Here is a 16,974-nt window from a genome sequence, read left to right as displayed (position 1 = left end):
GAGACCACATAAAAACAAGGGCAACAACTCAGGTAAGACAGCCATTAAATGTATTTATCTAAATGCTAGAAGTCTCAGAAACAAAATGTTAGAACTTGAAGCTACTGCACTAACAAGTAACTACGATGTGATAGGTGTTACAGAAACTTGGTTGTCTGAGAGTGATGGAGACGAATATAATATTAGTGGGTACACACTATATAGGAAAGACAGGCAGGACAGAAGAGGCGGAGGGGTAGCACTATACATAAGAAATAATCTTGAAGCCCAGGTGTTAAATCAGGACAAAGAAAACAATGCAGAATCAATATGGGTCAGAATAATGGACACAAATTCAAAGGGCATAATAATAGGAGCATGCTATAGACCACCAAGTTCAGACGCTGAGCAAAATAAGCTGTTATACAATGACATCCGTAATGCGTGTAGAAAAGGAGAAGCCATACTAATGGGGGATTTCAACTTCCCCCATATAAAATGGGAAAACCCAATGGGGGGCACGACGGACGAAATTGAAATGGTGGAAATGACAAATGACTGCTTCCTAACGCAATTTGTCAAGGCACCGACTAGAGGGGAGGCATGTCTTGATTTAGTCTCTTCAAATAATGAAGACAGAATAACTAAAACAGAGGTCAGAGAGCCATTGGCAAACTCAGACCACAACATGGTCTCATTTGAAGTATTTTTTAAAAACCCCAAAAGTAATGACTAAAGCTAAGTTTTACAATTTTAGAAAAACAAACTATGAAGGTATGAAACAGAGACTAACAGAAGTAGATTGGAGCAAAATAGAGAAAACATCCACATAAAAAGCATGGCTGTTTTTTAAAAATGTAGTACTAGAGGCGCAAAACAATTACATCCCAAAAGTAGACAAATCTAAAACAAACTGGTCAAAAAGGTTTAATAGATTAATTTTAAAAAAAAAATCAGCAAAAAAAGGCACTTTATAGAGAGTTTAAAAGGGACCATAAACAAAATACACAGAAAGAGTACTTGCAACTGCAAACACAAGTCAAAAAGGAAGTTAGAAAGGCCAAGAGAGAGATAGAAATCAATATTGCTAAGGGGGCTAAAACCAATTCCAAAATGTTTTTCCAATATTATAACAGCAAGAGAACATTCAAAGAGGAGGTTAAATGTCTAAGAGACACAAATGGCAAAATCATAGACGAAGAAAAAAAAAATAGCAAATATATTAAATGATTACTTTTCACAGGTTTTTACAAAGAAGGATATGGGCAACATGCCCCACATGTCGACCTGTTCCTATCCAGTTTTAAATAACTTTAGCATAACAGAGGCAGAAGTGTTAAAGGGTCTAGGAGCTCTTAAAATAAACAAATCCCCTGGGACGGATGAGGTCCTCCCAATAGTACTCAAAGTTATTAACAAACCGCTAACCAAGATCATGCAACAGTCTCTTGACACAGGGGTTGTACTGACAGACTGGAGAATTGAAAATGTAATACCGATCCACAAAAAGGGAGACAAAACCGAACCAGGTAACTACAGACCAATAGCCTGACTTCTATTATATGTAAACTTATGGAAACTATAATAAGATCCAAAATGGAAAATTACCTATATGGTAACAATATCCTGGGAGACAGCATAGTTTTAGGAAAGGGAGATCGTGTAAAAATGGAGAGAGGTAACCAGTGGTGTACCACAGGGATCAGTATTAGGTCCTCTGCTATTCCTAATCTACATTAATGATTTAGATTCTGGTATAGTAAGCAAACTTGTTAAAAATTCAGACGACACAAAAATAGGAGGAGTGGCAAACACTGTTGCAGCAGCAAAGGTCATTCAAAATGATCTAGACAGCATTCAGAACTGGGCAGACACATGGCAAATGACATTTAATAGAGAAAAGTGTAAAGTACTGCACGCAGGCAATACAAATGTGCATTATAAATATCATGTTTATGTTGACTCAGAAATGTCTTCATCTAGACAATGTGGCAAAGCTGAAAAATGTTGAATTTAAATCAAAGGAAGTAATGGTAAAACTTTACAATGCATTAGTAAGACCTCACCTAGAATACTGTGTTGAGTTCTGGTCACCTCGTTACAAAAAGGATATTGCTGCTCTAGAAAGAGTGCAAAGAAGAGCAACCAGAATTATCCCGGTTTTAAAAGGCATGTCGTATGCAGACAGGCTAAAAGAATTGAATCTATTCAGTCTTAAACAAAGAAGACTACGCGGTGATCTGATTCAAACATTCAAAATCCTAAAAGGTATAGACAGTGTCAACCCAGGGGACTTTTCACATGAAAAAAAGAAACAAGGACCAGGGGTCACAAATGGAGATTAGATAAAGGGGCATTCAGAACAGAAAATACGAGGCACTTTTTTATACAGAGAATTGTGAGGGTCTGGAACCAACTCCCCAGTAATGTTGTTGAAGCTGACACCCTGGGATCCTTCAAGAAGCTGCTTGATGAGATTCTGGGATCAATAAGCTACTAACAACCAAACAAGCAAGATGGGCTGAATGGGGCATCCTCTCGTTTGTAAACTTTCTTATGGGTGTACTGTATATAAAATAAATATATAAACAAGTATCTGTAAACAATAACGTTATATGTAATGCATTATGCATTTTTAATATCATTTACACGACTCGTGTTTATTCCAAACATAACACAACACAAACCACACAGCAACAACATTCCTGAAAACTTTCGTGAGCTTTTACTTTCGACTTTCAAGTTTTGAAATCCCAAAAAAATGTATAAAAAATAGGCTACTTTGAAACCGGCACAATAATTTATAAACAGGTAGATCGCGTAGTTAAAGGTTATTTTAGCCGCGCATGTCAAAGACGTTTTTAATTAAAAAAAACAAACTATAACTGATTGTACACATCACAAATAAATCATGTCGTCCTGTCGAAAAAGTTAGTAAATGTCTTAGCATGCACGTTAAAGAAGACGTTTCTGAAGACACGGTTTTTTTTTTGCATACATTTAAGCTACCTGTGAGAGTTGCGCTGTTCGAGTCCGCGTTCTGGATGAATTCCCCTCTCCCCTTCGGGGCCACCGTAGGGGTTTACAGTGTTTCTGTAGCCTTTAACACGTGTTCCAAAAAGCCACGCCCACTATTACCGACTTTTTCTTTTCAGTAGTCTCTTTTCTGTTTTATTTAAGAAGTCAGACAGCGTGCAGCGTGAAAGTTATTCCTCGCAAAAGTAAAACGAGTCTGTTTTTTTTTTTTTTTTTATCACACCAGAAGTGCGGATTTTATATTAATGTTAATTCACCAGTAAAAAAAAAAATACTTCAAAACCAGAGGATTCTGCTACGCGAGTCTCAAGCTAACAGTCAGTGAAGATGGACGTCAGCGTCTCCGTGTCGTTCTTTCAAGACGAGCTCGCCTCTACCATCGAGCACGCAGTGAAAGCGGCTGTAGACACCGTCTTGTGCCAAATCACAAAAGTTGTCGGCGGCAAATTCACTGAATTCCGAATGGAAATGGCTGGAAAGGAGAAAGAGAATGAAAGTCTGAAGCTGAGATTGGAAATATCAGAGAGCGAGTTGAAAGCAGTGCGGGAATGCATGAACGCTGCAGATGCAGACATTAAACAACCTCTCAGAAACATGAACCCCGACTGCAATGAACAAGACTTTCAGAGGAACGAGAACCAGGGATTATTTCAAGGTAAGATTTTTATCTATTTATTTATTTATTTTTATGGTATTGCTTGGTCATTCCAACTGATAATACAGTAAATGATTAGATACATGTATTATATATTATGCTATTAAATTATTATTATTATTATTATTATTATTATTATTATTATTATTATTATTATTATTTATTTCTTAGCAGACGCCCTTATCCAGGGCGACTTACAATCGTAAGCAAATACATTTCAAGTGTTACAGTACAAGTAATACAATAAGAGCAAGATAAATACAATAACTTTTGTTCAAGCAAAGTACAAGTGTGACAAAACACAATTCAATAATACAGCAGATAATAGTGAAAGTTACATCAGGATATGATTAAATAGTGATAGTTACATCAGGATGTGATTAAATACAAAATACTACAGGTTAAACACTTGGCAGATTACAGTATTCTGAAGTACAGGATTAAATGCAGTAAAATAGGGGGCAGATAAGAGCAAAATAAAGTGCATTTAAATGAAGGGTGATAGTGTCCAAACAGAGGAGTTCTACAGGTGCTGTTTGAATGAAAGCGTTATAAACTAAAACATAATGTTTTATCATAAAGCTGACCATGTGTTTTATTTATTTTTCATGCATTGAACACACCTCAATCTCAATGCACGTATCTGATCGTAAGATTTAATTTTCTCATGAATATATCTGCTATTGTTAAGAGCAATGCTTTGTACACGTTAGCAGATGATGCATCAGAATTACTGGTATGCAAATAGGCAAAAATAAAAACAAATACCCTGATGGTCATATTTCTCCGAGATTCATCGTGAGAAGCTTTATTACACGAAATGAAGGTTGCTGGGGATAGCTGTTTAAATGTATGAATAATAATAGTATAAATAGATTTATAAAATCGACAGTAACATAAGAGGGTTCTCATGTAAGTAACAAGCATCATACGATTTTATAACGATAAAGAAATCCAAAAAAAGGTGCACACTCAAAAATTAAAGTATTTCCTTTTATTTTAAATTAAAAACATTTTTAGCAAGATGTGCAGTTCTCAGTCATGACCGTGTTTCACCTGTAGGCTTCATCAGTGTTCACAGGTGCCTGTGATACTGAGCTCTTTTGAGTATGTATAATTACTCAGAGAATCATTTTACAGTCAATAAATAACATCTTATATTCAATATAACACGACATGCTTTACATTTGAATAATCCTTGTCATTTGTTACATGAACAAAAAATGAATGGCATATTATACAATGTATTTATCAAACAATATATCAATATCATATTTAGGCTAACAAAGGTTAAAAAGAGTTATACTAATAACCCAGAGAATATAGATTGGATCTGAATGTATACAATTAAACAATTAATAGCAGTCATTATTGAATATTAAACAGTCAAGTAAACTAACTAACGCATGGGCAGCAGTGTGGAGTAGTGGTTAGGGCTCTGGACTCTTTGTGGGTTCAATCCCCAGTGGGGACACTGCTGCTGTACCCTTGAGCAAGGTACTTTACCTAGATTGCTCCAGTAATAACCCAACTGTATAAATGGGTAATTGTATGTAAAAATAATGTGATATCTTGTAACAATTGTAAGTCGGATAAGGGCGTCAGCTAAGAAATAAATAATAATAATAATAATAACTAGAGAGATTGAGAATTCAAAGTCTTCATTGAGTCCCTTGGGCAATAATGTGTTTAGTTTAAAAATCCAAAAAGTTTATCTTCTCAATAATTTAACAGCAACATCACCTCCTCTTCTACATACAGAAACGATTTCTATTCCTATGCATTTCAAAGAATTGCATTATGCGCAAACTCGCTGAAATGCCTGGCTATCGGGGATGTAGGGTCATTGCACCTTACTGCACTTTTATATTTGCTAGTCTGGTTTTGAGAGGTCTGAGGGTTTTGACAACATATCCACGGCCACATGGAAAATTAATAGATAGACTACGTTAGCTGTAATACAAGTAATCCTTTGTTTGATGGAAAAACGTTTACCTATTAAAGGATGTGTGAAACTACCTGTTTACACAGCGTGTTACACTGAGCACAGCCTAACCAGGCATAGCATCCTGCAAGAGGACTAAAGAAGGGGAGAGGGGGAACAAAATGATCTGCTTTAACCACACAATGTATTTTGTAAATGTATTCATTTTAGTAATTTATCATCAGTAGTCCGTCGCGTATCCGACTGCTGTGGTGCCACAGTAAGGGCGGATATTATAAAAAGGAAGGGGGTTGGCAATTGCCTCCAAGTAGCTTTTCTAATTGGTGCAACAGTAAGATTGACACTGGGGCGGTGTGAGAGAGAAAGAATGATTCTTAATTATAAATCTCCCTCCCTGGATGGTCTGACAATTCATTCCAGGGGAAGGTGGAAAGGGGGCGGAGCCACAGTACACCATGTCATTGCCCCAGAAGGGAAGTGATCTGGCAACCGTGGATTGGAAGAGAAACGGCTGCACTCGCTAACCAAGGGGGCGTGACTGATGGTACAAAAGGGGGTGTGGTTATGCGATCTGCGAAGCAATAAGAATCTCGCAGCCCCCCCTGCCCCCCCCCCTGGGTTGAACCACTGGGTAAATGTGATGGATTCGCTACTACAACACTTCATATTAGCTGCTCATGTATAGTTTACTTTGAGTTTTTGAAGATTCTGATCAACGTGAATTAAAGATTGCTAAATGACAAACTTGGTTTCTTCTCACCCAAACTAAGCTGTATTAATAAGTCAAAGTTGTTATAATAGTGGAAAACACTAGTGGAGGCTTTGAGTAAATTGTTGATGCTCATAACATCAGTATATATTGTAACTCCTGAATGAATCCAAGAGTGTGTCTATAAGATTACTCAAAAAATATTGAAATATGAAATATTAATATTTCAAAAATGTGCAAATTCATATTTTTCCAAACACTCTAGTAAAAAATTAGAGTATATGGGAGATGTGGAATTTTGAGGATTTCAAATATGTAATCAGAACTGGATTTGCTTTTACAGTTGCAGAGCTACATAAGGTTTTCGAATGCAAAACAATGTGCCAATAGAGCCGAAATGGCGGATGTAGACTGAAAGTGAAACTGAAGGAACCTGGAAATATAATATAATCCACTATGTGATTAAAGTAAATTATTTGTGTAGAGTTCTCAATGTGTATGCCACACAAGATGTTGAGTATGATTATTATTATTTATTTATTTGTTTTTTTAAAAGAAGAAACTTGCGAATACTGTATGTATAGGGTAAAAAAAACTACCAATAATAAACAGCTAAATAATAATAAAAGTAATGACTACAGCTAAATACTTACCCATCGTTTACACACAGAGAAACGAAGTACACTGATAAGCAACAAAATAACGATAAAAACAACATTTACACTAAGTTAGCTAGCTAGAGATCAGGCAGATGTCATATTTACTTTCGCCTCCGTCCAGAATAACATTTTCAAAACAGGACACGAAATAAAAAATGTATAGAATTAAAAATAACAGTAAAACATTTACAAGAGGGCTATCTTAGATGTCTTTTCAGTAATTCGTTTTTTGTCTCAGTTTTTTGTCTGGTGTGCCCTGCAGCTGCACGCATACGCACACAGACACACATTCCGGAAGTAATTTTTAAAAAGCATAGTAACAGGAAAAAATAAAATGGCAACTAGTTAGTCCCAGTTCTTAGCTTTCGGATGAGTTATAGATCAGCACTTTTGGGCTTGTAGAATGGGAGATATAGACGTTTCAAACGGGTGTCAATACAATTTTCCATTGAAGTCAAAAATGAAACACAAATTTAAAAAGAGCCACACCCATTGCAGCCCTAAACCAATTACATGGGGATATCCAGCGCAGCCATGGCTATGGCCCAATGAAAAAAAAACAAACAAGATAGTTGATTGGACGGCTGATATATCACGTTTCATCATCGTAACAAAAGCTATGAAATTAGAGCGCGTCGGCAGCAAAGGGTTAATGCAAGTGGAGGTTGTGGCAAAGTGGTTAGCAGTGTGCAGGTGATCAATAAACAGACAGGCAAGTATAATCCAGGTGCAATGCTGTTTAATGGTTTTTAAATCCAATGGCCTGATGGCAAAACAACAGTAAATAATAACAATGGTAATGAAGCAGTACAGTGGCGTGTTTTGCTTATTTGTAATCCATGGGTTGGCCCTGAAATAATAACAGTCCCGTTTTTAGTTCACCCACACAGAACACATACGCAAACACAAACACCAGTCCACAGTGCGTGCTCTAGTGCTCGTGGTGAACACAGTTCTTTAGTGTTAAACAAAAGTGCAGTGTTGTTGATTCGGGTTTAATGCTGGCCTTTTGCGAAAGCTCCGGATTGTGTTACCCGCCCACATAATTACAAACAGTATTATTAACGACAAACAAAAACAAAACACTCACGTTTCACCATACAGGTTCTCCTTCTGGTCCTTTAATATAACCATGACCCCTTGGTCAACAAGCGCATCCGCTCCTCCAATCCGTGGATGCCACAGCGTTTCCCTTCCGGGTAATTGAGTTTGTATACTGTAGCTTTGCCCCCTTTCTAGATGGCCGACTTCTTCCATCTAACCCTGGGAATAAACTGCCATGCCATTTAGTCCAGGGTACTCTGTTCCCTTTATGCAGCTGCCTTGCAGGTCGGGGGTGGGAGGGATCTAACACCAAGAATCATTCGATCTCAGTCACAAGGTGCAACACCATAATAATAGATTGTAGGTCAAATTTCCATTATTTTATTAATTATTATTTTAAAAGAACAAAGTTAAAAACAGAAATGTTTCAGCCTAACTGCCTTCATCATTAAGCCATGGGGTACAAACTTTGGGTTATGTGGGGCCCAATATACTTCCCCTCTATAGCCTTTCCATATACTTTACCACACCGGTTATGCTGCCTAGTGGAGGCATTGATGCATTGATCCAGCCTCGTTCCCAGCTCAAGGGAATGTAACCGGGTCCACTATATCCATTTAAAAATAAATAAAACAAAATAAACCCCTTCTCATAAATTCTTCCTCCAGAATGATCCAATGACATCTCTCAGTAGAGTATTGACAAGGGTCTGGCTTTGTAGAGGAACCTGGATAGTATGTAAGAGTTCTAATTGTGTACAATTTTCTTTCACACAGATCCCACAGAGAGCCATGTTATGCCTAAATCTGAAGCACAGGGGCCAAGGATAGAAGCTCTTTACCCACAAGAGGAGTCCTTTGACCAGGAGTGGTGTGCAAGTCTAAAGCAGGTTACAGAGCTGACATGTGTTAAAGATGAAGAGGTCCCTCGACTGGAATGTGTTCCTATTAAAGAGGAATTCATAGAACAGGAATGTGTCCCCATCGCAGAGGAAGTTCCTACTGAAAATAATGTCTGTACACTTGAGGAAAACAACAAGCTAGGATCTCCTAAAACTGACAAGATAAATCACACTGGAGGGACTCCATTTCTCTGTGCTGATTGTGGGAAGAATTTCAGTTGTTTATCACATCTGAAAACACACAAGCGTGTTCACACAGGAAAGAAACCTCATCACTGCACTCAGTGTGGGAAGAGATTCACACAGTTAGGACATCTTCAATCACACCAGCGCATTCACACAGGAGAGAAACCTTATCACTGCAATTACTGTGAGAAGAGCTTCAGTGAATTAGGAAGTCTTAAAAAACACCAACGAATTCACACAGGAGAGAAGCCGTACCACTGTAATGACTGTGAGAAGAGTTTCACTCAGTTGCCACATTTAAAAGCACACCAGCGCATTCACACAGGAGAGAAACCTTATCACTGCAAAGAATGTGAGAAGTGCTTCAGTGAATCAGGAAGTCTTAAAAAACACCAACGAATTCACACTGGAGAGAAGCCATACCACTGTAATGAATGTGAGAAGAATTTCAGTCAGTTACAAAATCTCAGAAAACACCTCCAAATTCACACCGCAGTGAAACCCTGAATGCTGAATGCTGGGAAAGGTTTCATCTGGTGGAGCACATTAAAAACCGGAACATCTTAGCAAGACAAAAACCCTGTCACTGAAGAGTAATGTGATTTAAAAATCATTTCTGAACAAACCTCTCATACATACATACATATATACATACATATATATATATATATATATATACACACACACACATACACAGTGCCTTGAAAAAGTCTTCACACCCTTGAACATTTTTCACATTCTGCTGCCTAAAAAATACAATTCAAAATGCATTAAAGTAAGAGTTTGTTTCACTGATCATCACAACATCATCTACACTTTCAACGTGAAAGAACAATTATAGAAATATTCAAAAAGTAATTAAAAATAAAAAACCAAAAAGTCTGTATATGTATAATATAACTTCACAAAGACACCTCAGAAGTGTGTATTGCACAGGCTGCATTTACAGACAAGAGGATAACATTCCGGGTGGAGATATCAGAGCTTCAACAAAACATACACAGTGTGAGACACTATTTCACACCATCGCTGGTAAGAGAGAGACATGCTGAGATGTTTAACTCATGGGAGGTGTTGCTTTCAGATATCCCACTGACTGAGACTGCAATCATTAATTCAGCAGTAAGCATCTACTGATGGGACACATGGATCCATGCCAGCACTTAATTGCTTTTGTTTCAATCTAGGGGCAGGTCACAGAACTGTGATAGTGTAATCTAGCACTGCAGAAGCGCAAATATTTGTTGACGGAAAAATTTACCCATTTCAGTCGTTTTACACATAAGAAGATAAGAGAGTTTACAAACGAGAGGAGACCATTCGACCCATCTGATCCCAAAATCTCATCAAGCAACTTCTTGAAGGATCCCAGGGTGTCAGCTTCAACAACATTACTGGGGAGTTGGTTCCAGACCCTCACAATTCTCTGTGTAAAAGTGCCTCTTATTTTCTGTTCTGAATGCCCCTTTATCTAATCTCTATGTGTGACCCCTGGTCCTTGTTTCTTTTTTCAGGTCGACATTGTCAGTACGTTTTAGAATTTTGAGTGCTTGAATCAGATCACCACGTAGTCGTCTTTGTTCAAGAATGAATAGATTCAATTCTTTTAGCCTGTCTGCATACGACATGCCTTTTAAACCCGGGATAATTCTGGTCGCTCTTCTTTACACTCTTCCTAGAGCAGCAATATCCTTTTTGTAACGAGGTGACCAGAACTGAACACAATATTCTAGGTGAGGTCTCAGTAATACATTGTAAGGTTTTAACATTACTTCCCTTTATTTAAATTCAACACTTCTCACAATATATCTGAGCATCTTGTTGGCCTTTTTTATAGCTTCCCCACATTGTCTAGATGAAGACATTTCTGAGTCAACATAAACTCCTAGGTCTTTTTCATAGATTCCTTCTTCAATTTCAATATGTCTCATGTGATATTTATAATGCACATTTTTATTGCCTGCGTGCAGTACCTTACACTTTTCTCTATTAAATTTCATTTGCCATGTGTCTGCCCAGTTCTGAATGCTGTCTAGATCATTTTGAATGACCTTTGCTGCTGCAATAGTGTCTGCCACTCCTCCTATTTTTGTGTCGCCTGTAAATTTAACAAGTTTGCTTACTATACCAGAATCTTAATGTAGATTAGGAATAGCAGTGGACCTAATACTGATCCCTGTGGTACACCACTGCTTACCTCGCTCCATTTTGAGGTTTCTCCTCTAAACAGTACTTTCTGTTTTCTACATGTTAACCACTCCTTATTCCATGTGCATTATTATTATTATTATTATTATTATTTATTTCTTAGCAGACGCCCTTATCCTGGGCGACTTACAATCGTAAGCAAATATATTTCAAGTATCACAGTACAAGTAATAATACAATTAAGAGCAAGTTAAATACAATGACTTTTGTTCAAGCAAGTACAAGTGTGACAAAATACAATTCAATAATACAGCAGATAAGTGTCAGTGATAGTTACATCAGGATATGATTAAATACAAAATACTACAGATTAAAGACTTGGCAGATTACAGTACTCTGAAGTACAGGAGTACATGCAGTAAAATAGTGGGCAGATAAGAGCAGTCCTGACATCTGTAGGAAGGTCATTCCACCACTGCGGAGCGAGGGTGGAGAAGGAGAGGGCTCTGGAGGCAGGGGAGCATAGAGGAGGTAGAGCCAGTCTTCTAGTGCAGGCGGAGCAGAGAGGTCGAGTGGGGGTCGAGTGTACATGCATTTCCTTGAATCCCTACTGCGTTCAGTTTGAGAATTAATCTTTTACGTGGAACTTTGTCAAAGGCTTTCTGGAAATCTAAATAAACCATGTTGTATGCTTTGCAATTATCCATTGTCGATGTTGCATCCTCAAAAAAATCAAGCAGGTTAGTTAGACACGATCTCCCTTTCCTAAAATCATGCGGACTGTCTCCCAGAATACTGTTACCATATAGGTAATTTTCCATTTTGGAAAATACCATTCATTGAGTGAAAATGGTAAAGGGTACTGTGGCAGGGCTCTGCCCTTGTAAACCGGCAGGGATGGGGTTAAATTCTCCTCCCTGCCCAGGTTTATTGCATCAGGTGTGGAGCAATCAATTATTCAGTTAACACCCAGCCACCTGGCATAAAAGGAGGCCTCAGCCTCCCATTAAGAGGAGAGTAGTTGAGGAAGCAAGGGTGTTTTTCTTTGTGTACTGTTTTTTTGTTCATTTGTTTGCAATCCAGTGAAGGTAACGCTCAGCCTGGAAGCCTTATTCTTGTAAGTTTCATTTTGTGTTTATTTTGTGTTTTAGAAACCTTTTGTTTGGCCCTCGTGCAGGTTTATTTTGTATGTTTTGTGTATTAAAAGCTTTATTTTTGAACTTTTCACACTGTCTCTGAGCCTCAATCTCTGTCATCCTGTCACATTTGGTGTCAGAACGGGATAGCGCCACCTGGAGGCTCGGCAGTAATTTTTTAATTTATTTTTTTTATTATTGAGAAGAAAAGGAAGAGAGGATGAGGTGGAAGAAGGACCGGGAAGCGAGGGACAGGGAGAAGGAGGAGCACATCCGGGCCAGGTACCCGAGGAGCTGTACTGTCACCACTGTTGTTCCCCCACTGTAACCAGCAATATCAGTTTGCTGCCTGTCCCTTCCGGTACTATGAGGAGCCGCTGTGTCCAGAGTCTAGAGGGGAGGAGCTGTTGCCGCCGCTCCAAAAGCCCGAGTGGGAGGAGCCCGAACGTCCACGGCCCGAGTGGGAGGAGCCTGAACGTCCACGGCCCGAGTGGGAGGAGCCCGAACGTCCACGGCCCGAGAGGGAGGAGTCGGTGCGTCCACGGCCCGAGAGGGAGGAGTCGGTGCCACCTCCACCAGCAGGGGAAGATTACCTGCTGTTCCCACCTCCACCAGAGTGGGAGGTCTGCCTGTGGCTCCCGCCTCCACCGTTGTGGGAGGACTACCCGTCGCTCCCACCGCCACCAGCAGATGGAGAATACCTGCTGGTGCCACCTCCACCAGCAGGGGAAGATTACCTGCTGTCTCTTCCTCCATCGCCGCCACCAGCAGAGGGAGCATGCCTGCTGGTTCACGTGGAGCTGCCGTCCCGAGAGCCAGAGGGGGTGGAGCTGCCATCCCGAGAGCCAGAGGGGGTGGAGCTGCCGTCCCGAGAGTCAGAAGAGGTGCAGCTGTTCCTGAGGGTCCACCGTCTCCGCCTGCTGTTCCTGAGGGGCCACCGTTCCTGCCTCCGCCACCAGAGGGAGACGGGCCCTCACTATTGAAGAAAGCTTGGGGGATCCGACATCAACCCCGCCCACCACCGCCCGCTGAAATAGCCTACCCAAGGGACATAAGGGGACTGGGGGGGTGGGGAGTTTGGCCAATTGCGGCCTGCGTACTTTGTACGCGGGGGGAGGTGTGTGGCAGAGCAGGGCTCTGCCCTTGTAAATACTGGCAGGGATGGGGTTAAATTCTCCTCCCTGCCCAGGTTTATTGCATCAGGTGTGGAGCAATCAATTATTCAATTAACACCCAGCCACCTGGCATAAAAGGAGGCCTCAGCCTCCCATTAAGAGGAGAGTAGCTGAGGAAGCAAGGGTGTTTTGTTCATTTGTTTGCAATCCAGTGAAGGTAATGTTCAGCCTGGAAGCCTTATTCTTGTAAGTTTCATTTTGTGTTTATTTTGTGTTTTAGAAACCTTTTGTTTGGCCCTCGTGCCTGTTTATTTTTTGTATTTTTGTGTCTCAACCTCTGTCAACCTGTCACAGGTACTTTAGTTGAAGCCCCTGAGTTAAGAGAAGAATAGTGTTACCTAGCAATAGCCAATCGAGAGCGTTTTAAGACATGCAGCGCCCGCCCACTGATCTTGCAGCAGAGTGCAAAACTTAATGATGAGAAGACGGTGCCTGCAAATTATTTTATTATTTTTTTGGATTGCATGTTAAAAGCAAAGGAAAGAAGAAAGGTTAAGGTGGGTGTAACACTGTTGCAAAGTTAAGCGGCATCAAGGGGACTTTTTTTTTCTTAAATGGGAATAAAATTGTACTAAATTTTGAATACATAAAAATCAAAATCCCTACAACACTATCAACTCGAGGAGACAACATCTTTACAATACCGTTTAAAATAAAATTATACAAATGCCTGTAGCATCTTTGACTTAGTTATATAGTAGGAAATAGACTTTTTGATTCTCTGCATTGGTGCGTGCTTACTGCGTTTCTCTTGACTGATATGATAGATAATAGCTGCTGTTACTTCTTTGGTTTGGTAAATGAATAGGAAGGCAGTGATGAAACGTTGCAGTGCCTTGTTCCTGCTGATGTTTGAGTATGTGTGTTTCATTTACTGACAATCACATTTGCTAGCGATCATTGCTTAGCAGGGCTGTTTATATTAAATGATGTCACTTATTTAATAGCCTACTTGGATAATCTCATGCATGGCAGTTTTCAGAACTTGAGATGTCTGTGTTCATTAGTTAGTTCTAATGAACACAGTGCCTCACCGATGTAGAAACGGTGAATAAAAAACTGTGTCCATATCACCTTAAACCTGGTAATCATGGTATAGAAAAATGGTTGCTGTTTCAAAACCGTGGCAGTTTATACCGCGGTTTACCGTTAAACCGGTATACCGTGACATCCCTAGTTCTAGGGAGCAGCATAAACCCGGCGGTTCTAGTGTTAAAGAAATGTTTGGCCGTAGTGTTAGCACCACTCTGCAATGGTATAATGTTATAATTAATCATAATCGCATGGACTATATACCCTGAAAGTCTCCACAGCAACGGGAAACTGCAAGTGGGTTCAATCCCAGGTGGGGGACACTGCTGCTGTACCCTTGAGCAAGGTACTTTACCTAGATTGCTCCAGTAAAAACTAACTGTGTATAAATAGGTAATAGTATGTAAAAATAATGTGATATCTTGTAACAATTGTAAGTCGCCCTGGATAACGTCGTCTGCCAAGAAATTAATAATAATAATAATAATAATAATGATAATAATAATAATAATTAATACTGGGTGTGTTCGCCATTCTGCACAGAATCGGAGCAAGTAGCCAATGAATTTGCAGAATCTGCGCAGACTTAGCAAAGTCTGCCTCTCGTGAACGCACCCCCTCTGTCCGAGTAAGGCAAACTTCTTGACCGCAGCCGGAACTGACAACAGAGGTCAAGCATCCTCTGGGCGCAGAGTCTGCGCATCCCCAGCAGATTTTAAAAGGTGCTGCGCTGGAGCAGACACGTCTTCAAAACAATGGACGAGCGAACCACGTGCAGGATTAGTGATCGTGGTAGCGCCATCTAGAATGGGGGTGTGAAGAACACCGAAAAGAGCCTGTATAAATTATAAATATTGTATTGTGAATGACAAATACCCAGGGTTAGACTCCTGCAGAAAATAGTGAGTGGACTCTGTAGGGTTACGCAATGTGGACCAATGGTGCTAATTTTCCTTTGTGCAAGGGGTCTGGAACCTATAGGCCCCCAGCGGGGTCCAGGGCATTTCCAGCGTCACTGCAGTCAATTTTACACCTAAAATGATGACAGTATTAATAATAGGGGAGCCGGGTTCATGAAAAATCGCACTGTTAACTGGATGGGGAAATGTAAATACGCATGTAAAGAATTATACTCTGTGAAGACGGTTTTAGGCTACCAATAATCTGTATAATAATTAGAACTAATGGTAGCACATGCTAAACTGGAAAATGCTGCAATCTCACTGTTGGGTAGATTGTCTATGGAAAGTTCCCAGCCCAGAATAAAGAAAAGGAGACTCTCTCACTCTAAACTAGGAGGCCTATCCTTGCCTGTTCTTGAGAAATATTTTTTTCAGCTGCAAGGCTATATTCGGTCCAATACTGGACTTTCAAAAATGTTAATGTCTGTTTGCCCACATCATGAAATCATTTGGAAAACAATCTGGTCCCAAAGAAAAGTGTTTAAACATTTATAATGAAATGTCTGACAATGTTTTTTAAAAAAATGTTAGGATTACACAATGATTATTTAAAACTGCTCTTGTGTCATATCGTCTTACCGACAGGAACAAAAAAATCTTCTATAGGCCTACTCCTCCTCTTCATCGTATATTAATGGTCGTAACAGTTAAATATTCTAACGTTCATAAAATACACGATGGAGGTTTTACGGTTGTTGACGAAGATAAAAAACAATGGACTGTTTTATTTCTTATTGGTGTGTGTGTGTGCGTGGGTGTGTGTGTGTGTGACGGGTGGGGGCGTGTTCACTTTGTCAGGACTCATACAGAAGTCAGCACCGAAAATCCATGCTATTTGAAGTTATTTATGGTGGGGCATGCACTTCATATAGTATTTTATATTTTATTCATTGATTTTTGTTAAAAGAAAATCGTATTGAAAAATCCCCCCCCCCCCCCAAAAAAAAAAGTCAAAAGCGAGTGGACAGCGTCCACCTGCGTTCACCCTCGAGGGTACATCTATTATGCGTTTGCATTTAATTTTCAAACAAGACTAGTAAAACTATGGAGGATATTCCATGCCAAAATTAAAAATAAATAAATGCAATAATGAATAAATAAATGAATAATTGTCCATGTATTTATTTATTTCAACATGTATTTATTTACTTATTTATTTCGACATGTATTTACATCTTCATGTATGTATTTGTTTATTTATAATTTTGGCATGGAATATCCTGCATATAAAACTGATGTTCATAACTGTAATTGCTTTAAACAGATTCCTAACAAAAGATGGTTTTGGAGTTGCTGAAATAAGTCTTTGTGTAATTTATTTACCAGTCTAGTTATGAAAAATATATATCTGCAGTCAGAAAATCAATCTAGTCGGTCAGTCGACTGTGCTGGGAAACCTCCCAAAGC

The 16,974-nt window shown here is 39.4% G+C and overlaps 1 protein-coding gene across 1 annotated transcript; it reads left to right on the top strand.

Annotated features, from left to right (window-relative positions):
* Window positions 1-3,099: 3,099 nt before the first annotated feature.
* LOC131724858 (zinc finger protein 583-like) lies at window positions 3,100-12,489 on the top strand. The gene is made up of 2 exons (XM_059017822.1): window positions 3,100-3,670; window positions 8,804-12,489. Exons 1-2 carry the CDS (start codon window positions 3,343-3,345, stop codon window positions 9,619-9,621), a joined length of 1,146 nt encoding a protein of 381 aa, XP_058873805.1. The 5' UTR covers window positions 3,100-3,342; the 3' UTR covers window positions 9,622-12,489.
* Window positions 12,490-16,974: the final 4,485 nt, after the last annotated feature.

Source organism: Acipenser ruthenus, chromosome 57 (genome assembly GCF_902713425.1).
Source record: "Acipenser ruthenus chromosome 57, fAciRut3.2 maternal haplotype, whole genome shotgun sequence".
Taxonomy (NCBI): domain Eukaryota; kingdom Metazoa; phylum Chordata; class Actinopteri; order Acipenseriformes; family Acipenseridae; genus Acipenser; species Acipenser ruthenus.
Note: the sequence above shows the minus strand (reverse complement) of the source record. Positions and strands in the feature narration are given on the sequence as shown.